A 24,380-nucleotide genomic window follows, 5' to 3' on the forward strand; every position below is an offset into this window, starting at 1 on the left:
TCTTGTTGAACCTCATCCCGTTAAGTCCTATCTGAAAGAGTTCAATAACCATTTTTCTAGGTATTAGGAAAGAGCCTTAATCTTGTTTTGCTAATCTGCATTAATAAACTGCTTCAGCTGTAATCAAAGCCATAGTGAGTAACAAGCATAAAGCTTTAGTCTTCTAGTGGGCAGTGTTTGCAGTGACAGACACTCATCGGAGGATCAGACTAAAGGAATGGATGGTGCTAACAGCCCAAACACTTCCTGGAAGAGGGAGAAGTATATCAAGAGCTTGCACTTCTAAAGGGGCTAAAGCTCCAACACCCCTGCTGCAGGCAGGGCCGCCAACCTCCACATCTAATACTAGACCAGGCTGCTCAGGACCTCATCCAACCTGGCCTTGAACACCTCCAGGGATGGGGCATCCACAACCTCTCTGGGCAGCCTGTTCCAGCACCTCACCACTCTCATAGTAAAGAACTTTCCCCTGATATCCAACCTAAATCTTCCCTCCTTCAACTTAAAACCATTTCACCTTGTCCTGCCATTATCTACCCTTGCAAGGAGTTGACTCCCCTCCTGTTTGTAGGCTTCCTTCAGGTACTGGAATGCTGCAATGAGGTCACCCCAGAGCCTTCTCTTCTCCAGGCTGAACAAGCCCATCTCCTTCAGCCTGTCTTCATAGGGGAGGTGCTCCATTCCTCTGATCATCTTTGTGGCCCTCCTCTGGACCCTGTCCAACAGCTCCCAGTCTTTCTTGTATTGGGGGCCCCAGATCTGGACGCAGTACTCCAGATGGGACCTCACGAGGGCGGAGTAGCTATTATTCGTAGATACAACACGAACAGAAAGGAAAAGAGAAAGTGCTTTTCTCCATTGTCTTAAAGGCTCCCTTCAACAGTAGTGTAGGAAATAGTTGATTCCCGTTAGTTTGGCTTATATAAAAATAACTTGAGATATTTGAGATTAAACACTTCTGTGCTATAAAACAGCAGCTATTTGTAAATCCACAAAAGGAGACAACATAGATATTATTCCCCATACTACATACTGATTGGCTACGAGTGGCTCATATCCCAGGGGAAATGAAAGCTTGCCATTTCTAAATTAAACTGACTTTAGTTCTTAATTCTTATCTCTCAGGACAAGTCTGATTTTTTTTATGTTCACCCTTCAGTCTGCAGTTGACATCAAATGGGGCTTTATTTATATTTCAGATAAATCAAGCTTTAGGGGTCACTGGTGAAAAACAATAAGAATTTTTAGCCATTTCTTTTCCTCACTCAAGACAATACCTTCTAAATTGGAATGCCCAACTGAGACTTTCAATAATCAGTGAAATGTGGCATAAAATAGGGAACAAATACATCAAACACACATTTCACATTCCTTTTCCTTTGAGGTTCTTGCTGCAGAACTGCATACTGTATTGATCAATACAGGCACTTGGGTCAGAATTTATCACCCTTTCTCAACCAGAATATTTACATCTCTGTTGGACTGATAAAAGCAAATGGACAATTTAAGATGAATGAGATTAACCAACATGAGTAAAGAAAGACCAGTGTTTTCAATGAAGCGTGCAGACAGCATTAACTAACTTTGCTAAGGTACATTCATTGTATTTAAAAAGCAGAAAAGTATTTTAACATATTAGCTGTAAGCAGAAAAAAAAAACTGTAAAATAAGTATATTTACTCATATAATATAATGTGTTCACATGCAGACATTTTAATATTCGTTATCGATCAGAAACTAGATTATCAAAAGCAGGAATCTGAAGGTTAAAAAAAATCTAATATTTAGTTATTCTTACTGGAAATGGCTTAGCTGATGAGTAGCGCCATTGAAACCGGTTATGATACTTCACAAATGAAGAAGAGAGAGTAGAGAGTTTTAATAACCTCGCTTATGGACTTCCATACAGTAATAGCTGCTGGACTTATCACCATGTAGATATTTAAATGCTAGACTGACGGAAACTAGTTGAAATATAACAGTGTTCAGAAAATATTTAGGGACAAGAATGGCCAGGTAGTAGATATATTGATAATGCTATTCCACATTAAGTTACGCTATTAGTATAACAAAGCACAGCTAAATGCTCACGGGTGGGTTTCAGACTGTTCAAACTGCGTACAAGAGTGCAAAAATGGAGCAACAGAACTACCACCGGCCCGGTGGAAAGGTGAGGGAAATTTTCATCTGTTTTTTAGATTCTTTGAGCTTAGAAAGTTATACTGGAGAAGAAAGAGACAATCACATAGTAGTGCACCAAACCCCCTTGCTGTTACACGGAGTGTCTTGCACATTAACCACAAGACCCTCCCATTAGTAGGAACCCTCTTGAAGCTCTTTAATGTTCCAGGAGAAAGCTCTACAGCTGCAGATCAGGGCTACAAATACATCAAATACAAGTACTGTGGCTTGTCACAGGTATTTTTGGAAGATGCATTGTGAAAAGCTAAATAATGCAGACCTGTGGCAATGTTTGAATAAAGAAAGAGCTGGAGAAAGTCTTGTGTTTCTTTCAGTGGGTTAGTGCAAACATTCCCTGAGCTTGCTGTCTAAACTTGCAGTCCCAAGCTATCACGCCTGTCTTGACCCAACCTGAAAAATCTCTTCAGTAAGGGCCAACATTTTGCAGTAACATCTTCTCTGTGTAGAGCACAACCTTCTGTTAGGAGGGTGAGAAGATACCTGAGATCCAGCAGTAGCTACTGTCTCTTCAGCAATCACAGGGCTTTCCAGCCCTACTAGGAGAATGATGAATTGTACAGGTCAGAAGCCATTCTGACACAGTTGTACACCCCATTATAAACCCACGCAAGATCATGCCCAAAAGCAAATCATTGTGAAACCCCTGCTTCACACTCAGGCCAGACTTGTGGGTAAAAGAAACCAACTCTGTGCATAATGATCATTCTTTATACATTTCAGTCAGAAAAAAAAAAAAAGAGAAGCCACTTCAGTATAAACAATATGGTTTTGAGGATTATTAAAATTTAATATATATAATTGCTCCAGGTAATTTGCCATACTTTCCTTGAAATGAAATCATGATTTCATGATGGTTTTAGGGAAAGGACGCTTTTTTTATTATGTGGTAGGAGAGTGGGAATTATGCAACAATCTCAAGAGCTTGTTGTTAAAGATCAGTTTACTAATTGGTTGGCCAAATATTATCTTAAAATTTCTCTGTGGTAGCATTTTCAAACCATGATTTTAAGGACTTTTAGATTATACAGCTATTTTTTTTTGTTGTTCTCTAAAGGAGACATGATTTCAGTGCTAGTAGCAAAGAAATCCATGCTGAGTATGTTCAGCAGTTCCAGTTTTGTCAAGTGTGGTGAAGTTGTAGATTTACTAAGGAGCATTAGCAGGCATTAACTCACTGGCCGGTAGCAGTGGGTATGGCAGATGCTCCTAGGGCATGGGTGGATGTTTTAATTGCACAGCTGTGCACATCTGGTCAGATCAAGTCTACCCTCACTACCTAGCACAGGAGATGCCAACTCCTTGCTACTGAGTGGAAGAATATCATTAATATTGTGACCACTTCTTCTTCTCAATTTGTCCGTGGATCTATCAAAATCTGTTAGGAAGGAGGACAGAGAACCTTTGGTCTTCATCCATAAAGACACGTGGAGTGCGAAATGTGAAAAAATTTGGAAGAAGCTTTAGATGAACCACTGCAGCTGATTCACCCTGCCATTTGGTTTAGGGAGCAGATTTCCCCATCTGCATTTCTTCTATATGCCTGAGGAGTCTGCTAAGGATCTTGTAACTTAGAGAGAATTGGTTACGGAAACTAGCATCTCTGAGCACAGTGAGGCCCACTGCACACTCCAAAGTTGCAGAGCACAGACTAGTCTTCCTAAGCACTGGCAAGGACTTAGTAGATGTTTGGCACATAAAAAGGTGCCATATAAGGTTTCCTTGTACAGCACATCTCTGTGGAAATGGAGTCAAGCCAGGAAGCAAAGTCTAGTTAGGTACCTGCCACAGAGGAGGAATGAGATTTATCAAGGTGGCACATTCGATATGAGCAGAAACAGAAGCCAAGAGTAAGTAAGGGCCAGCTGTACTAACAACTGCATGGAGAACCATTGCACTGCATGTATCCCTTCAGCCTTCTAGCTGTTGTCTTTTGGCCATGTGGTTAAAACTTCATGCTCACAGACAGTGTGCACAAAGTTTAGAAAGTAAGGCAGGGTTTGGTGCTCTCAATACCACCATGCCCTTCAGCACCCAAAAAATGTCAGCACTTGTCACCGCTGGCACTGGTACTGTCAGAGTTCATCTCGATGCAGCTCTGCTTCACAACCTACAGAACAGGAAAACCACATCCTTTCTGAATGTGAGCACATGACCTAGAAACTCTCAGAGTGAGGTGTGATTTCACTCTCGGAAAAAGCCAGAAAAACATTTTGAAGCTGTAGCTAGCAAAATAGTTAAATTGCCAGTGCAGAGAATAGGATATTGATGCAGAGGTTACTGAATTAGTAAAGTATTTAGGGGTCTTTGTTTTTAAGCATGGTACAAATTAGCAGAAACAAATAACAGCCAAAAGGAGTGATTTCCCTCTACCATATCCTTGTATTCTTCGTGTCTTCTATGAAATTAGCAGGCTTTTCAGAAGTTCTGGGAGAAATCATACTGGCTACTTTGAGCACTGAGATGTTTGTCTGCAGTGAATCATTTTTTGCGCCTTGCTGGACCATGGAAGAGGCCACTCTCTGTTTATGGGACAGAAGTGACAGAGGTCATGGCAGCCTAAGAAAGTAGGCCTTGACAATTTTACAGTGGATGAATTTTCACTTGGCGGAACCCTAGGAATCAGAAACTGGCCTGGATTTTTCTGCTGCTATTACTCTGACTACCAAATCTCTCCTGCTCCCAGAATTTCTGAATCAAAATTTTACCTGGAAAGAGCTCAAACATATTTTGAAGACATGATGATTATTATTTTATGTGTTTTCTCCTCTGCATATCTCATTTCTGCCAGAAGAAATGCAGCTGTGGACAGGGGAGATGCAGGTCTGAAACTCCAGCTCGCTGAGCCAGGCTGTTTAGATAACTTGGCTGTGATCCCAAGAAATATTCAGAGTTTGGATTCAAAAGGCTCAGGCACCCAGCTCTAAGCAAACTGTGTGAGGGTGGGTGTAACGACAGGATCTGTTGGAGTAGCAGCTAAACATCAGCTGAGATAGCTAAGATACTTGTCCATAGATTCTGTACTTAGGCAACCCAGTCCCATTCCTGTTGGGCCCACATTTACTTTTGAAAATCCATCCCTCAAATATTCACATGCCTAAGTGAACTGAACCTCTGAACCACTTTGATTTTTTAAAAGAAGGAGGACACAGAGCCAAGAACAAAGAAAATTCCAGTAGTTGCTATCTGTAGCATTACAACACAGTCAAGGATATACTGGGAGAGATCCAGCAAAGACACAGCACTACTTCGAGCAACATATATGCTCCCTATTGAGCCATGCTGTAACACCTGGGTATCCAACTCTCCTTGCCACTCAGCTCATGGCTGCCTGCACTGCAGCTGCTATGAACTTCTTGTGTCATCACCAGTAATTCACTAAGTGCTTCAGTCTCCTGCCTGCAAAATACCGATGATGATGCTACTACTCTAACTCAAAGAACAGACAGCAATACAGAGATTACCAACCTACAACATGCACCAGAGAAAAACCTGTAAGCTTTCCCTTATTTTCCTCTGCTAAAGAGCACGCCTAAATAAACCAGCTTCTTCTCTTGTACTTCTTTACTCAACGCCAGTCACGGTTGTGGTCCAGAAGCGAGTTCGTATTGACATCTCAACACTTGTAACCTCACCTGGTACAAAAGTGGCTCTGCAATTAATTCATTTATGAAACTTTGAGGGGGAATTACTAAAGTCATGACTGGCTGGAAAGAATTTCAAGAGAAATTCTCTTAACAGGTGAAAGCATGATATGAGCAAAAAACCCTTCAAATTAATTGAACAGAAATCAGCCAACCTGAGAAGAATCTCAAATAGTTTGCAAGTGATGAAGAGAGAAGGAAGCAAAACTCATCATGCCATTCAGCTCTGAATTTTGAAACTTGACACTGTTATAAAAAGACAAGCCCTTGATTAGAGAGGAAGTAGTTGCTGCTTAAGGGCTAGACTCACTTTTAAATTAAGTCTTCTCGTGCCCCGACAGATTTTGCCGTATCTAACTACATCATTGATAGTGAGCATCTAGAGTTCATATATTTGAATTTCTCAACACATAGGAAGTTAGAATTATTACCCTACACATATGAATGCAACTGTCACCTACTCCAACATAAGCTGTATCATCTGGACTGGTCCCAAAGGCAGTAATCACTCACAAAACTGAGCAGCTTCAGTACAGCTTGTGGGTTCTCAGCACCACCAAGGTCTTGCACAAATCAAAGACAGATGTGGTCTTTAGCATGTATGGCTAGTTTAATCAGTGGTTACAGCACGTGTATCTATAAAAACAACATGCCTGACATAATTTAGACTATCTGGGGACATCTAGTTACTAATAATACTTTCTAACTCTAAAACCACAACTATATAAACATGTCACATGCATGTTTGTTTTTGTTTTCTAAAATGCAGAGCAAGCTCTGCAAGAGAAAACAACAAACATTAAAGGCTAGCTGAGAGCTGTCCAGGGCTGCAGGTGGAAAAAATGCCTCTCTGCATCAGGTGTCTTTCATTGTATCACTGCACAGAAATAGCTGAAAGATATAGACACGCTTTTAATTTACCCAGGTATTTGATGAAGTAGTGATAAAAGCAGGAACAGATACAAATTCACAAGTTTTTAAGGAACTCAACTCTTTCGTTTGTTTGTTTGTTTCCTCTAAAGAGTGATATAGTGAAATAATCACTGTCAACCTCAAAGAATAAGACTGAGGTCAGCAAACAGAGCAGCCTAAAAGCCTGAGGGAAGGGGGCAGGAGGAGCAATTCACGCTCATCATATGAATGGCAAGCAAAGAGAAAAGCAGATTTGACCTTTCAGGGAGACCTGGAAACAGCCCCAAGAGCAGTGGTCATTAAAACAAAACAAAACATACAAAAAGGCATTAAGAAAACCTCACTCCAATAGGAAGAGGAAGTGGTTTAAGAGGATTAGCTCCAGAAAAACAAAGCTCCAGTCTTCCTCAGACTGCCGAGAACTCCCAGAAATACTCTTCTATAGCATTGATGGGGCTGTGAAAATAGACAAATGTTGGCAACCACTCAACAAATGATAGTAATGGGAGGTGACATCTCTGGACCTCAACCAGCTAGCACACAATTGTCTCATTTTCATGGGGTGTCAGATTAAATTTAGCCTTTAGCACTTTGCTTGTCTTGTGCCTCCTTTCTAGAGCAGAACACAGAACATTTACAACTCTACACTGACTTTGACCTGCAAACACAAATGCCAGCCTACAAAAATGAGTGCTGAATCATTTCTTTTCCCAACTGTGACCTTTCTACTTCCCTTTCATGTCAGTTTGTTTCTTTATGAGTGGCTCTCAAGCATCTACATCACAGAAGCATTTGAGAAGGTTCTGTAGATTTGTAGTTGATGAACAGCAGGAGCCTTTCATTGTGGGCAAAACACAGTTCCCATTTTCTGACAGTCCTTCTTCAACAATTGTAGCAACTACAAAAACCACAACAGCCTGGTAACCTGTTTCCCAAAAACCAAAGTGAAATGCCCTGAATTGTTGGGATGTCAGAAGCAAACAAATATGCAACACAAACATGGATATCAACTAGACATCAGTTTTGCCTCGGCACTGTAAGACTGGGATAGCTGATGAAGTCTTCTCAGAGCCACAGCCAAACTCGAGACAGCTTTGCTAGGATCAGGATTAATCAAATGCCCTCATACTTTCACTGAAGAAACAGATTCCTCAGCTGTGCAAACCCAACTCATCAGGATGTACTGCCATTAAGACCAGATAATTCAAAAGCATTGATGCTTTTCTGAATTTGACTTTCAGATCCTGACTCTTTGCTTCATCAACACAAAAAATACCAGACCCTTGATCTTCAGAATTATTCAGAGATTTGGGATTTATAATGGGATAGATTTTATGGACTCAAAAACAGGCTGAAAATAAGGTCTATGGAGCTGGTTTGCAGACTTCAGAGTCCGAAGCTGAGACTCAACAGAGAGTAGTTGTAGAGATGGATGAGGAAAGAAAGGTACGAAAATGAAAGCAGGCAATAAAATTTCCAGGTAGTTTAGATATATGGGGACTTCTAGAGAAGAGGTATGGATATGACTAGTATCTAGTATTGGTATGGTTAAATATTAGACTAGATCTGAATTAGTCTGAGTTACTATAGAACAGATGTCTAATACTACCTACTTCTGCTCAAGGTGGAAATACCAGAAAAATTCCATCTGCTCGTGGTATTTTGACACTTCTGGGTTCAGTATACAGACATGAAAAAACAATACAGAAAGGCTTGAACTGGAGCTCCATCCAAAACCCTTGAGAACACATGGCATCTTTAGGGTGAGTTCCATGGGAGATGGATACAGGATGAAAAAAAAAAAAAGGTAACAACTTCTTCTCAAGACCTTCAAAAAACAACTATCCTGGACCACAGTTTTCTTGTGCAAGTAGACAAAGACTCATCAAGGATCCAGTTCAGTGAAGCACACATACAAATGAAAGCACATGCGTAAAGCACTGCTAAGCATATGCGTAAAGTTAAGCATATGTCCAACGGAATTGTTGAATACAGGACTTAGGTTTTAATCCCTAGCAGTCATTTCCCATTTGGACAGAATTTAGGGAAAGAAAAGGGATAAAAAAAGAGGGTTGTTTAACAAAATATTTTTAGATAGATTTTTAATGGAATATTTGTTAGGCTTTCTTCCACTCCAGCTCCCCCACAACCCACTGTCTGGGTTTTGTATGTGTTTTTTTAATGGTTAGTAATGCATCATAGTATGGCTGCTGTTTAAATGTTTTTCTGAAGAAAAAAAAAGCAGTCTGTGCTTAAGAAAAGTGGTTTGGCACAAAATGGACATTTTCAAACATCCATTTACCAGATGGATCACTTTGTTCAATTACAAAGAAGAAAGATGGAAAAAGAGTTGAAAATCGAATGGAATGTTCCTAAGCACACAGCATTGTTTACTATCTGCATATCTCCTGTGAGAAACTATCAGTACGCTCTTCAAAAAGTCTGCATTTTTTTTTCACAATAGTAAAAAGGCAGTAAATATATTCTACAATAGCCTGATGGAAAAATGTGCTGAAGTATTTCTATAAATCAAACGTAGCAGTTTGGCATTAGCTCTGAGGCAGTAAATTTAGTAAATTAGGACCAGATGATTTTAAAATAGAATCTTACATAACTTTCTAGTGTGATATATATATTTATTTGATTTAACAAAAGTTTGTCTGTCTTCATAAAGTTATCCTGGCTGCTACCAGAATACAATTTGATCTTTAAGAATTGTATTTTTGTTATTTACCAAGTGTGAAATGCTTTAAATAGCAAAGTAAAGAGGGTAACAGTTTGTTCAAAAGGCAGAAAAGGGTATAATCTGTACTGATCCTCACAAGGTGTGAGGTACTTTGGATCCCTAATGTTCCTATCCTAATAAGAGACTATTTCTCTCTCATTAAGTTGATCAATAATAGTTTGTTCCTCCACCCATCTTCTTTGTCTTGCTTTTTTTTTTTTCCCTTTTCCCACAAATTCAAGTAAATGTTTCCCTCCATTCCTCCCAACGGTGGCTCTCAGTCCATCAAGTACAGATTGGTCCAACAGACTTTTCTTTCACCCATTTGCTGAGACTAGGACTCAGCATATGAGATCTTTGCATTTCCTCCTGCTTTTTGACTTTCGATTTCTGCACCAGAAGACCTATCTCTGAGAAAAGAGGAAAATTAAATTATAAATCCAACAGCTTTCATCAAAACCTTTTGATCCTGTCTACCTGTATACACCTGAAAACTGCTCTCCCAGCACATCTTTGACTCTCATTTTTCTAAGCCCACGTTTACATCACTAGATAGTCATGTTCAACTATTCCTTATGTTCCAGGGAGAGGGGATTGTGTATGCACAGCCTTCCTAATCTTCTTTTTCTGTGAAGACTCATCCATACCATGATCTTCATGAGATCAATAGCTTCTGGAACACCGCTGTGGAACCATTCTGCAGCAGCTGGGAGCCCTTTCAAAAGCCCTGCTTTTGGAAGAAAGAGAGGTCCTTCTACAGTGCCTATTTACTGACCAGAGAGGCAGAGCCAACACACTGTCTCAAAACTTTGAAGCAAAAGGACAGCCTCACTAACACCCTGACATACCCAAGGGTTTTATAGCAATGGCTTCCAGACAAACATTCTTCAGGGCTTCACGGCAAAAAAAAATGAGCTATGCCTCTTCTTGGAAAGTAGTTTCATAAAAGCCATGAGCACACTTCCAGACAAGGATGAACTCTGAGGAGGTGGGCAGTCAAATCTTCATGTCAGCCCCATGACTCAAGCCCACATTAGACTTCAGGAGCAAACATGAGTCAATCGGGATGTGTGGGAAAAGACAGAGCCAGAGGGTAAAGACAGAAAAGAGAACGTAGGTGTTGAAGGAGAGATCGGCAAAGGGATATGTGCAGCCTTCTCTTCACATAGCCCGGAGACAGGTGCTTCTACCAGCTCTGCCAGTGTCAGCACCCAGTCTGAAGTCACTAAAAGAATAACAGCGGTGGATACGTGCGACAGCTCAGTTATCTGCAGTGCTGCTTCCCTCAGCAGAGACAATCTGTTAAGAGGAGCCAATTAAGACAAAGCCAAAGCTTGGGGTGATGTGTGGTGTGAGCCAAATCCTGGTCCCAGTGAAGTCAAAGGAATTTTTGCCAATGGGAACACACTCTGTCCTTTTCACCCCATCTTTGGCTACCCTATTGCTGGAAGCATTCAGAGTTCATGAACGATAGCAATGGAAAAGAAAAGGAACAGAGTTCCCACGTTCCTCCTCTTCTAGTATTGTTTCCTGAGAGTCCTGCAACACAAAGTAAGGCAATGATCTTTTCTTTAAATGACATTGGACTGAATTGTGTGTTAAAAATAACAGACGAGGAGGAGGGGTTTGGAAATCAGTCATTTTCCTTTAAGGAATGATTTGGGGAGAGCAGACCATAAACAGATGGCAGCAAAGATAACCATTTTTGGCAGTTTTGTGGAGATTAAAATTTACACTGAGGATGAGACGAGAGTTTAAACACCAACGCCCAAAGAAGAGAAAAACACAACTCAGTGTGAAATATTTCACGTGCTTTTCTCTGTTACGGGTATCAACGAGTCTCCACAAATCTGGCTGAAGCAAAAGAAGGAAAAGATGCTCACTTTCCTATTGCATATTCTCCCTCCAAACACATCCAAAAGAAGCAAATTTCCCTGAAATTCCTCAACCCTCAAATCATTTCCAGGCTGGGACTTCACAGGAAGCTAAGCTTAGTGATAAAGGCAAAACAGGACCTTCCCATTTGGACTGATTTGTTAAAAAATCCCTACTTTGCGTTTTGTTTGATTTTCACTTTTGATTCCCTTCCTCCCACTGAAACGGGAGAGATGAAGAAAGGGAGAAAGTGAGAATATAAAACACAACAGCAGATCACCAATGCTAAAATAAGCATGGGAGATGTTCAATAGGAGGTTCTTAAATGCAGAGACCAAAAAAACCCGCAGGCTATGGACACGATTGCCTAGTCCAGTCAAAGGACAATTACTTGGATTACGTGTAAAACTGATGGGCAATTTATGCTCAGAAGGAACTGCATTTTAGGGGCAGTTTTGAGTTTTTGCCAAGATGAACTAGTGTGTACTTTGCCAATCGGGGAGAAGGAAAGAGTGTTTAGGTAAAGGACCTTCTTTGCTCCTGGCTGCTTGGGATGGGGCTACGATCTAAAAATGCTCTGCAAAGAGTACTCATGTGATTTTAAAGAATTTCATGTGGTTTTAAATCTATGTAATACATGTTTAAGGACCTCAGTGTGCACCAATTTCGTTACTTCATGTTTCTGAACAACCTCCCTCCACACATATTCAGGAGAAAAATACCTCCAAGACAAGGCTTCTGGAGGTGGGAATTGCTACATATTGCATATGTGTGGGGAGGCATCTGCTGAGAAAACACTTACTGATGCTTCAAATCTTACCTTCCTAGATATCAGATATTCGTTGTGGTACTTTTCACACAAGAAAGTGAATCTTTTTACTCCGGACCACTGTTTCCCATTTAATTATCCGTGATCATACAGCTTTCATCATGAAGGGCTCCTTAGTAGATGAGATTTGACAGTGTACAAAAGAGACCCTCTCCCTTGGGTAGAGTATGTGCTTTTTGAGTCAGGCCTTCACTCTTATAGACCTAGCACACACATAGTCAAAAGAGCCTGTGCGATAATAGTGTTGCAGTGGGCTGCTCAGCCTTCACCAAGAACTCCCACAAAAACAAAAACAAAGAGAAAAGAAAAACGCTACACATTTAATACTCAGCTCTAGAGTTTTGCCCAAACTGGGTAAAGTTCAGATAGGAAGTCTAGGCAAAGATCTAAGTTTTTAGATGCTAACACCGTGACTTCAAGTAACTGCATGAAGAGCTTAACATGCCTAAGTTACGGGGAAATTTCTCCTCTGAGGCAATTCCGGTTCCAGATCTGCATTCTTTTCATCTTAAACTAGCTATGATGCCTAAGCATATCTTCCTCTTGAGCAGTCTCCCTGTATGATATCTATCATATGTCATGGACGCAACTGTGAACTAGAGAGAACAGAAGTCTTTTGCAGTCTCTGTAGTTATGCTATTTCTCATCTTTTCTAAGAAAAACAAAAAAATCCCTCTTTTGGCATCAGTAGGTTGAATGGCATGCACGCCACACGTCTGGAAGCAAGCCTGTATATTTTAACTCATGTATTAAAAACATTCAGTGCCAGAAGGGAAAATAAAGGAGCGTATTCTACCAGCACAACTGTTGAGACTGTTTTGTTTGTTTGGGAAATGAATAAGCCTTTTACGGTATCTCTGCAAGGAATAGGCCAGTGCATGCTGCATCCTGACATTCTTTTCCTGTCTCCAGCCTTCCCTAAATACCTTACATTCTTCTTGCCCTCTCAACACCAACAGGTCCTAGGCAGGCAAGTGCTAGGGACACAGTGTGCCACAGTGCTGCAGCTTCTGTGAAGGGCAGAAACTGCCTATACTGGCACCAACTTCTGCCACCTCTCACATTTAAAGCATGTACATTATTGAGGTGTCCAAGGCTCCCACTTCTTTTGGCTTCTCACAGCACAGGTGGCAGCCCGGCTCCAATTCCTGCCATCTTCCAGAAATCCCTGCCCATGCTGCTCAAGATGAGAATCCCTTTGGCTGACCCATGCGCTCTGCTCTGCTGGGTTAGCTGTAATGCAGAGGCCTGGAGGGGCTGTTTTCCTCCATCCTCATCTGCAGTCAGTACTTGGCCTAAGAGCAGAGATGAATGTCCTTTGTTCTGATTTTACATTCTCTCCTTTCCTTTCCCCAGAGTGAGATGGGTCCTTCATGCTGTTTTAGTAGCGATTCCACTGTTTCCCTTTCCCATGTTCATTTCCTCCTGAGAACCTGACTGCCCAGTTCAAATAGCAAGTGGAAATTGTAGCGGTATTTATTTTCATCCTTTATGTTAAATCGGAATACATTTTGCATTTTTTGTTCACCAGATCAGGCTGGTAGCTCAGTGATAGCCCAGTGCCAGAACATCTAAACCGCAATTGCCTTCCATGATTTCTCAGGCTAACAAAGGCTGGATTCAGTTTTAAATCTTTTGGGTGGGAGGACACCAGTGTGTTTCTTTCTGGCTGGCATTTGAAGCAAAACAGAGGGGACAGAGGGAGCTGCATTTATCCTCTTTATCTGAAGGAGGTTCAATAAGCAGGGCATTGATGGTTGACTTACAAAGTTAAATGAGCGATTCCTGAAGAAACACCACATAAAATGCCCTTCTTGAGAATGTTAACAGCTTTTGTGCTTTATGATAAAAAGGATGTGGGATGCCTGTAAGATTAGTTCATAAATGTTAAAGGAAATGCAGAATTGTAGACCAGGGCAAGTGAACTCATGCTGCAGTTTAAAGGCAACTTAAGTAGAATGGCAAAGTATAGTCGCATTTAAAAAGATAGTTAACATTTTTTAATTAACATGTTTTACTAACATTTTTTCTTCCACAATCTGACCCTTGCATTTAAATCTGATCATAGCAGGGATCACTGTCCAACCTTCTGCTGTCAGGAGAGACTTCTGCAACAGTTACATGACATCAACTGCTTGCTTGAAAAGATTTCCTTCATTGGTCAGAGGAAAAGAGAGCAGATTTTGTTTTGATCTATTGAAATGCAAAATATTCCCTTCTTTGGATGAGAATGAAATCTTGTTCTCATTATCTCCTACTAAGGTGGGAGAGGTGGCCTTTCTGTCCACATAGACATAGAATCCAGCCCACATCAGTGGTGAATTTTTTGTTAATATTCTTTTCAGGGAACAGCAGCATTTCATCTTCTTTTCACAGATTTGTCCAAGCAAGCAAATTCCATGGTGGAATTTCTTCTATACTGAAGAAATTCTGTCCATTGCATACCAGCGAAACCATTCTACATAGCATTATATAGGTGGAAGGATCGATTATTGAGGCTCTCCTTGGTTCATAAAGTGTAGTGATACTTTAACTAAAATACTTTTAATCTAATCCCCTGGCCAAGTATCACAGCAAAACATGATGCAGATGCTTCACAACATTAACCAAAGGATAGCTGGGGCTTTGTGTAGGAAAAAAAAAAGATCACTCGGTGCTTCCAAAACACCAGACTCACAGACCCTTCCTGAAAAGGCTCTTTCAGCTGTGAGGGAGACACTCTGATGTGCCTCTCTTTTCCTAGGTTGTGTCATGGGGAAAGCGGAACAAGGGAGTTTTGTTTCGGTAACCTTTCAGAGCAGGATATCTGTCTCATGTTCATCTCCTATCAGTTGTCACAGGGCGATAGCTGGCTGATTTGTTTCAATGGCTGTTCCCCTCCCCACCTGGCCCACAGCTCTGTTTCATGTTGTGCCCTGAGGGCTGTAGGGTAAGCACTGATCTTGGCTAAGCACCCCTTTGGCTGCAGGGCCATCTCACCTGCTGCCATCCCCCAGACACCTCAAATACACTTGGCTGGCAGTCCAGAGGGCACAGAGAGGACTCCAAACAGTGGCACTGTGAGCAATAAAGCAAGCAATAAGCTCAACAGGGTGGTGTGTGAGGAGACAAGCACTGGGTTGCCCAAATGAGCAGAGAGTAATATTAATTTGCCCTTGGCAAAAGCAAAGAAACAATGGCCATTGATGCCGGCACAAGGCAAAGTCACAGAACCCATTTACTACTACACTGAAATTGCAGCAGCATAAAATACGAGGCAGTGATTCAATTCATTGCTGGGCTGTGAAGCAAAAAGACACATTACATGAATTACCCTCCTGAGAACTTCAATAGGGCCCCATCATTATAAATACTGGCAGCATCGCTCAAGTTGCCTCTACAACACAGACATCAGCAGAGCCAGGTCTTGGCTTCCTCACCAGCATGTTCCATTGTATAATTCAGCTGATAATCCAAGGCAACCAATTTAAAACTTTCCAAAACTATGTCTGAAATACAATATTACATAGTAAAAGCATCACCGTCAACAAGGTCATCGCAGAAAGCAAAGTGCTTGCACTAACCACAGACGTGTACTTTCCACAATCATCACTTTCTGTAGTAACGTGCCAAGGTTAGAGGATCATATTTACAAATCTCTCTTTCAAGGTATATCTAATTCCTGATATTCGTGATAGACCAGGGAGCTCCACCACACTGTGAGCTCTGCTACATGTGTCGCACTAAGCGGGAGTATTTCACCCTTGGGGAAATTAAAAACCCACTCAAAGTGCAACAAAAAGCTATGATTGTAAATGGAGGAGGTGAGAGAGGGAGGATGCATGAGTCGAATGAGTAGTGGGGCTTTACTGAGAAGGCGGTGTGAGATGGCAATCTTTTTTCCTCCCTGTAAAATACTAATTACGATTATAATGTATAGCTATCAACATCAATAAATTTGGGGATTTGATGCCTAAAATTTCATGCCAGTGGCATCTAACTGAAAGTTTTTAACATGAGCTATGGAGAGCAATACATGCAAAACAATAAATACAAGGGAACAACCACGCTAGAATTTTACATTCACACGTCTGTTACCTCATATTAAAATCAGTCACGGACACTTTAAATACACCAAAAGCAGTGCAAGCTAAAACAAAAGCAGGAGGCACAGCTTCTCAACCGTGCTTAGGTTTTGTAATGTGATTATAAAGCCCTCCAAAAAAGGGAAAACACCAATTACACGAAAAGTATCAGTACTGGTGGGATGATTGGAAAACAGACGCACTCTGCATAAAAATATAGACAAAGTCAGAAAAGTGATTCTACCTTTCTTGGTTTTGTCTCTAATACTTATCCAGTCCTTATTGATGCACTTTTACATCCTTTAATGCATTCATCTTCATGATAACAGTGCCAGAAAGGGGGGCTTTCACATTAAAAGATTAAACAGGCTTTATTCAGGGAACAGGATTTGGGTGCCAGTCCAACGCCACGCTGCCACCTTGGCCACAGCATTCTCTACCCTTCACACTAATACCCTAGGAGAAATTGTTATCCCTAGAGAACAAAGGGCAAAAACATGCAAAAAGAAATTCAGAGGTGAAACTCCATACTTGCAGAAGCACTCCAAAGAGATATACACTCTCCTAACAGTAAGCTAGTCATGCATAACCACTGAAATAACTTTTTCTTTAAAAAAATTGTCTGAAAGGTACAGCAAATTAATGAGCTGCATTCTGTTGCAAATACTGAGATTTATTTTGATGCTACACTCTGAAGGGTGCTGCCCAAAAGTCTAAGAAAAGCAAACAACAACATGAGGCCAAGGAGCCAGCAAATCTATGGCACTGCATAGGGACCATGGTCACAGAGCACATATTTGATGGACTATCAGGGCATGTGCAGGCAAGAAAACAGTACCGTGGAAAAAAAAAAAATAGTGAACATGTTTAGTACTTATTTTATCCTAGAACAAGAGAATGGAGGAGGAGATTACAGATAAAAGTATTGCATTCTTTAGAAGCTCTGAAGCCATTTCAGCAATAGGATCCCTCTCTAGGGGATTAGTCGTGTAAGAATTTAAGTAAGGATATCACTGTGCTACGGAATGAAGTTATGTTTGCGGTCCGGTAGTACAAGATTTCTCTTTGCTGTTTGTCCTTAGGCCACTAGAAATAGTCTTGAGTCCATCTGTGACCTAGAAATGTTGGATAAGAGCCAGCTCGGGCAAAAAGGAGATAACTTATTTCCTCTTCATCTAAACAAGCTGGAGTATGTCCCACACACAAAGATTTCTATTATGTGCACTATATTAATCATGCCTGATTAAGGGGTCCAACTAAAAAGCACAGAGGATCACTGCGCATTTACTTTCCCTGCCCTCAAGATACCCAAGTTAATGATTCCCACTCAAATAACCCCCGTTTTGCCATGGTCACTCTTCCTAATGGCCATCTCTAGATCACGGAAACCAGAGGCCATCCCAGCCTCTGGTGTCTAATTAAATGTTTAAATACACGGCTCTTCTTGTGCAAAGCGAACGCTTGACGTTTTGACTCCAGCGGCAAGAAAGACCAACTCGGAGGGCACACTTCCAGGGCACTCTGAGTCTCGCAAGGACCAGAGATCTGCCAAGCACGGGCAGAGGCTCGGGGGCCACAGACAGACGCCTTTTGTTCGCGCCCAGAGCACGAGGCGCCCGGGCTTTTCCAAACGGCGGGCAACCCCCGCCTGGCCCGCGCCCCTCGGCGCGAGAAAGACTGGGGGCGGAGCGAGGGGAGCAGCAGAGGGCGGGGCCGCCCCGTCCCGAGAGCGTCCAATGGGAGGGCGCTATGCAAATGAGCGGGGTAGCCTGGCGGAGGGGCGGGCGGCTCGGCGGGGAGAGGCGCTGGCGATGCGGCGCTGAGCGGTAGTGAGAGGTTGAGCCGGTCCGCAGCCATGAAGTACAAGGTGAGAGGCGGCGGCGGGTGCGGGGAGAGAGGGTGGGGGGGCTCGAGTGGTGAGGGAAGGGGCTCTGCTTCCAGCAGTGCCTGCTGACAGAGGGAACGCGGCTGTGTGCGTGGTGTCCGGGGCAGGTAGCGCTGCTTCCCTCCCTGTGAGCTGGTTATCCCGTTTTCCCAAACTTTTCTCGGCGTGGTCTGTTCGCAGGGCGGGGAGGCAAAATAATACAACTCCTTACTTCAGAAAATAGGCTAACAGAAAAAAAATAGCCTCCTCCCTCTTTCCACCGCTAAATAAAAGCCGGGGTTTGGATCTTTTACTAAAGAAGACACAGAAGTGGAGAGTTTCACCCTAGAACGACGTGAAGCCGTCTGGGCAAGGTTCTGCATTGCCCACGGGGCGTTGGATGACCGCGCAGACATAGCGTAACCCGGTGTGATTGGGAAAAACGGAGCGAAGGAAAAACCTTCCTTCCTCCGCCAAAAATAACTCCGGCATCAGTGAAGAGGTGATGGAGGAGCGTCACACGCGGTATAGACACGGGGACTGTGGAAGCCAAGTCCGTCTTCTGGCTGAGCTTGGGCAGAGTGTAAGGGAGCTCGCATCTCTGTAAGGCTGGACTAAAGCTTAGAGAGCTGTGCAGAATGAGATGCAAACACGTACGTTCTCAGGAGGGCTCTGCCACGGATCTCTGAGCTCAGCACAAACTTTCCTGAGCTCTCATACCCAAACTTGGGAAGCTTGGATGTCGTGTTCAAAGCTGCTGTCAGCTCAGTGGCAAGAATGGCCAGGAAAGGGAATTGGTGTAAGATGCAGATAGGCAGAGGTACTCTGTGACTTTAGAAACTTTGGGCTAGATCTGATGCTTTTTGTTGTGTTTTGTTTTTTTTTAATTAAAATTCTCTCTGATAACTGATTCAAGTCTGAGATCAAATTGCTGTCCTGTCGCTCAGACCACTTCAGGCAGACTCTGTACCTGCTTAGAAAAGCTTTACCAGAGAGCATCAGGCAACTGACAGCGTGTTGCTGTCAGTTCAGACCTCATGAAATGCCTTCCAACTGTCCGTGACTGAGTGACACTTGTGTCCCAGTGGCAAAATAACGATCCTACTTAGTTATAGCAACTTCCTGACTTGACATGTCACCACCGATCCTTCCTATGCTGTAGGATCACGCTTCCTATGCAGCCCAGCAGCACTGCAGGAATAGGAATTAATAAGGTAGTGGTTAAAAATGTGCAAGTCCTCCCTGCTCTGTAATGCTTCTCTTGCCCTGTCTGGTGGGAATGAACATTTTGGTTTGAGAAAGTGATTACGTAATTCAAGACAGAGCAAAGAAAGAGTGAGCCTTAAATAAAAGAAGAGTTTGGGCCTCAAAAACCTTGTCAAACTAGGGTGTTTGCTTTCCCTGGGAAATGTGAAGCAGTTCCTTATGCTACTTAACTAGGACAAACATCCTTAGATCTACTTCTTATCCCTGGAGTAACGTAAAGAAAATACCTGCTCGTTCAGTCTCTCTTATTTTCTTTCTTTCTTTCTTTTTCCATGGGAAAACAACAATCTTGTGCTTTTTATTCTATACAGAAAATAAAGAAACAGAACATACTCATGTCCTGCCTGGGAACATGCCAACTCTTCAGAGGTGACATAGCTTCCAGGTGCAGGGTTGAGCGTTCTCCAGGTGGCGTTACTTTGGGAGCTGTCATTCTTTACTTTCATTGTGATAGTCTAAGAGATAAGGCTGCATTTACTGAAGTGATTGAGATACTTACTATAAGAGTTGGGCAGAACAGGAACTGGCTTGTGTGGGAGACCCATAGTGCGTCTCTCTGGTACTGCTGTCTTCACTTTCAGTGTGACTAACCCAGGCTCATTTTTGGTCTACAGTTCTTTTCTGCTACTGTCTCTATCTTCTCTCCTTTTTTTGCTCAGAAGTGTTTTGAAAACTCGTTCCCTCTCTTTATTCTTTCACTCAAAGTTCTTTTATTCTTCATTCCACTCTGTAAGCTTTGTTCTAAGATAATACTCAAGTCTAAGTCCCCTGAAAGCCAATGAGACATTCCTGTGGGTTTCAGCAACTTTGGAATTCAACCTTAGATATCTGTGCACTTCCATCTTCTGCTCACTGTGTGAAATTCAGTGAAGATGTGAGCGTAAACCAAGGGCTTATTCAACTATTCAAGTTAAATACCAGAGAATACAAAAGTTATTCTAACTGAGCCATGGGAAGATGGGAAGTGTTGAGCATAACAAATACATACAGGTTGGTTGGTAGCATTTCTTAGTCCTACTTAACTGAAAGGTACTTTCAGAAACTAATTCCTGTAGGGTGCAGCTGTACTATGGCAACACCTCAGTTCTTCCTCATTCGGTGACAGCCTCCATGAACCACAAAATTGCATCCCATCAAGTTCTCACAGGATGCCATTCCAGGGTTCTAGAATTTGGAACGTGGAATCCACCCTTTCTGGAACCAAACCTTCACCATGATTCCAAGGATGAAGCCATTATGGCTGAAATGCAGTATGTAGGAACAGAAATATCCGTGGGTGTCCATGATCAAAAAAGTTCACGGATGAGAGAGGTTCCCTCTGCTCAGTAATTCCAGTGGCCTATCTTTGGTAATACAAGTGTGACATGAGCAAAAGGACAGGGGCATTATCATAACAAGGCTTTTGTGGCTTGCTGACTGTTCACAAATGAGACAAAAAAAAAAAAAAAAGAGGGGGAAAGGAGGAAGGGAGATTTATCTGTTTACTGAAATTTCCAAACAGTTGGTGAAAGAGGAGAGAAAAAGAACAACTGCATTCCTTACCTCACTTAAGCCAAAAGGAATGACGTAGATGTAAGGTATGAGGTCTTGATTATCTATTTTTAGATAATTTGTTGGGCAAGGAAGAAACCTAAGTAAATAGGGCTTGAAATGCCTGCCATTTGTGCTTAGGCACAGTGCTGTAATATATAGACTTGATTACAATGCTTGCATGCCAAGACAAACAAAATAGTGTCACTGGGAAGAAATACTATATTCCCAACCAGAAATGCCTGTGAAAAGCTGCTTGTAACCCTGGCAATGAAAGACTTTAAGCACTGGGCCATGTAAAGGGAAAAGAACTGCCTGTACTTTACTAACCAGTCCTCTTTGTTTTCCTTTTTTTTTTTTTTTCTTCGCTTGGTATCTCAGCAATTACAGTGTGACAATCAAACCTAGAAGTAAATAGGATCTCTAAAACCTTGAAAAAAATCATATTAGAGAAACAAACCAGCAGACTGAAAACTGCCTTTGTTATAGGCATGACTTTATAACAGAAGTTTCATGATTTTCCTCTCCTCTGTGTATAGACGGAGGGTGATGGCCAAAGTCGGGCAGGGTCAGGCCTGGTGGCATTTAGCATCAGCAGCACTAGTGAGAAGTAGCAGTAGGACTGGCTCCTTCCTGATGGTTGGAGAACCGCTGTCATTTTCAGATTTCTGCTCTTCACTCCCCAGCTGACTTACAGACTGCTTTATATGTCTCCAGTTTGAGGTGGAGTATGTATTTGTGTACTTCAGAGTGGTGTTTGGCTCAATACCTTTGTGTGTTTGAGAAACTCATGGCAGAATTTTGTTTGTGGTCCCAAGGACTTTATAGGATAGCAAGATGCTGTTAATTCCATTTTACAGGTGGAGATGCTGAGGCTTAGAGACATTACAGGACTTGTTTCAGAGGAAGCAGAACAGCTGTGACAAAGCATTACAGCTAACAACAGCATGCAATCTGTCTGGGTTTCTAGAATGTTTTCTAAACTTCTGTGTTTTTATGCTAACAGCTGCTCATTAGTAAGTCTGTTTCATCAAGAACTAGTTGTCCAATTTGTCTCTGTCCAGTAGTTCCTAGTACAGGATGGGAAGCAGAACTGCCATGTGAACAGTCTTCCGTATATTTTTTGATAGTTCCAAATCAACACAACCCTAGATGGTACAAGAGGCATTGGGTGTTTGCTTTTCTGTGGGTTTCACTTGCATTTTTAAGAGCCTACTAAAAGAATGCAGTTACAATGGACTATTGCTTTGCCTTGAGACACCTTGACACAACATTAATCATTCCAAACAATGCCATGCCATCTAAAGATTGATCAAAGGGGGCTCTGCCAAGCCAGAGAGAAGGAGAATTGCCTAATAGTAAGGCTTCATGGAAACATCTTCTGCAATGGAAAATAAAAATCAAGTGCAGAAGGAAAGTTTTGCAGCACTCCTAAGCCAACAGCCACCACTTTGCCTTATGCAGGCTTGCGTTTGGAGAGGTCATGAAGTTTTACCATGACCTCAGTGTTAACAGTTAGACCATAATTCCTAAGACTGTGTACAGCATCACCTTTGGAATCTCATAATCTCTAGCATGGCAACAGTCAGGGTTAGAAAAGATTGTACTTGTACTGATATCTTATCACTGAACATTGAACCTCCTACGTGTGGTGTCTCAGGAAAAGTTTATTTGGTTGTACAGCAACAGGTACTAGGCAATTCAACATTACAAATACCAGAGTCATTGCAGTAGGGTCAGATGTGACAGGTGACCCGAGTAAAAGTTGAAATGAGGAAATTCTGACTCGCACACAACCTCTGTGCTCCACTACTGGAATGGGCGTACCCGTTTGGCTTCTTTGGCCAACTTCAGGAGAGTTAAGCAACAAGAATCCTATTTGTATCTTCATGCATAGAGCTTGTGCTTTGAAAGAAGCAGGCCTGCAGTGCTGCCTGTTGCACAGGAAGAAAGGCAGTGCGCCTTAGTATCTGGAAACAGTGAACTACCTGCCTGCGAAGAGTAGAAAAACATGACTGAGGCATGGAGCTTCTTTGGTAATAGCAATGAGACACAAAAGATGTTAGGGGCATGGTAGGACTTCTGCATACAATAGATTGAGCTAGAGGCAGTCACTTTTGTTTTGCTTAATTTCTTTAGCTTATCACAGACGAGTACTTATGTCCTATTGGTATCAATAGGAGTTAGGCATGTGCCTTTCTCTGAGGTCTAGATTTAAATTTCCTTTTTAAAGTGACACAAGCACAAACAGCAGCATGCGCAAGTGTCTGCCTTTGCAGGAGCAAAGGTGGAAAACCTGCATCTCTGGCTGCTCCTATTTCTGGCTGCCCTGGATGAAGAGAAATAGCTGAACTTCTGGAGAGACAATTTATCTTTCTAAGAGCCCACATTCAATTACGTTTAGAATCATAAATTTGAAAGCCATTTATAAGATGATTCTTTATGTAATACAAGCTCTCTGAATACCTGCAAAAGCAGTGGATATTCATCTGTTACAACAGTACTCTGACTGCCAGAGCATGCTTTTCTGGTAGGTCTGCAGCAGGATTAATCAGACAGTCCTCTGGGACTGTACTGCCAAACGAATATTGCTGAATACATGCCATAAATATTAGTAAGTCAGACTACTGCTAAGTAAAGCTGTATTTAAAGGTACTCCTTGATGCCTGTAAATGGCAGCAGCTCTCAGTATCAGAGAAGCTGGGTCTCTTTACAGCACTAAAGAGTACAGCCCTTGCATCTTGCTGCCTATCACGGGCTACTCTTGGCTAGTGACCTTTTTCTTCTGCCTGTTGGTCTAGACATTACAGTAGTGGAAACTGTCTTAATTTTAAGGAGTTCATTTTTCCACAGCAGATTTGGACATAGCTTGTGTTTGACAAGAAACAGGACTGCTAAAGCTATAGTGTGCAGTCCTAGAAACTCAAGAGCATAGCACGACAAAAACTGTACATTTTTGTTTCCTCTGTAGGGATGAAGTCTATTCCTGCCTTTCTATTTTTATATTTGTTATAAAGGTGCTACATTCACAGTCTGAATGGATCATGCTGCCCGGAAAAGGAAAACTAATAAGAACGGGTTTAACTCTGCAGAAATGCAGTCAGTGCATCAGAGGCCCCTTCTTAAACAGGACTCACTCACACCAGGGCTGAAAAATTTAGCAGGCAAAAGAATGTGAATCATTCGATCACAACAAATCTCAAATAATGCTGAGCCATCTTAGGACTGTATCTCAATTCCTCCAGTCTGGTTTACTTGAAGGCGATGGGAAGAAAGCATAGACTATGAAAATTCTGTGATTCTCATCAAGGATATATTTTATTTTTAATCCAAAGAGCTAAGTGCAAAGTTTCTAGAAACATACACTGCCCGTTTGGCATGCAGTTTGCTATAGTAAGTTAATAAATGCCCTTGTCCTAGGGACTTTACATTCAGATAAAATGCTTAGGGTAATAAATCAACTTTTATTATT

The 24,380-nt window shown here is 41.9% G+C and overlaps 1 protein-coding gene across 2 annotated transcripts in view; it reads left to right on the forward strand.

The window, feature by feature from the left end:
* Nucleotides 1-24,380, forward strand: part of NEDD9 (neural precursor cell expressed, developmentally down-regulated 9) — a 93,751-nt gene that overhangs the window by 38,213 nt on the left and 31,158 nt on the right. Inside the window, exon 1 of one of the 2 annotated variants that reach the window (XM_021385692.1) lies at nucleotides 17,975-18,115. The exons of the other annotated variant lie outside the window; for it this stretch is intronic. Within the exon in view, the coding sequence (XP_021241367.1) occupies nucleotides 18,104-18,115 (12 nt within the window). The 5' untranslated portion in view covers nucleotides 17,975-18,103. Of the gene's footprint in view, nucleotides 1-17,974; nucleotides 18,116-24,380 lie in introns of those variants that run through there. 2 annotated transcript variants of the gene reach the window in all.

Source organism: Numida meleagris, chromosome 2, assembly GCF_002078875.1.
Source record: "Numida meleagris isolate 19003 breed g44 Domestic line chromosome 2, NumMel1.0, whole genome shotgun sequence".
Classification (NCBI taxonomy): domain Eukaryota; kingdom Metazoa; phylum Chordata; class Aves; order Galliformes; family Numididae; genus Numida; species Numida meleagris.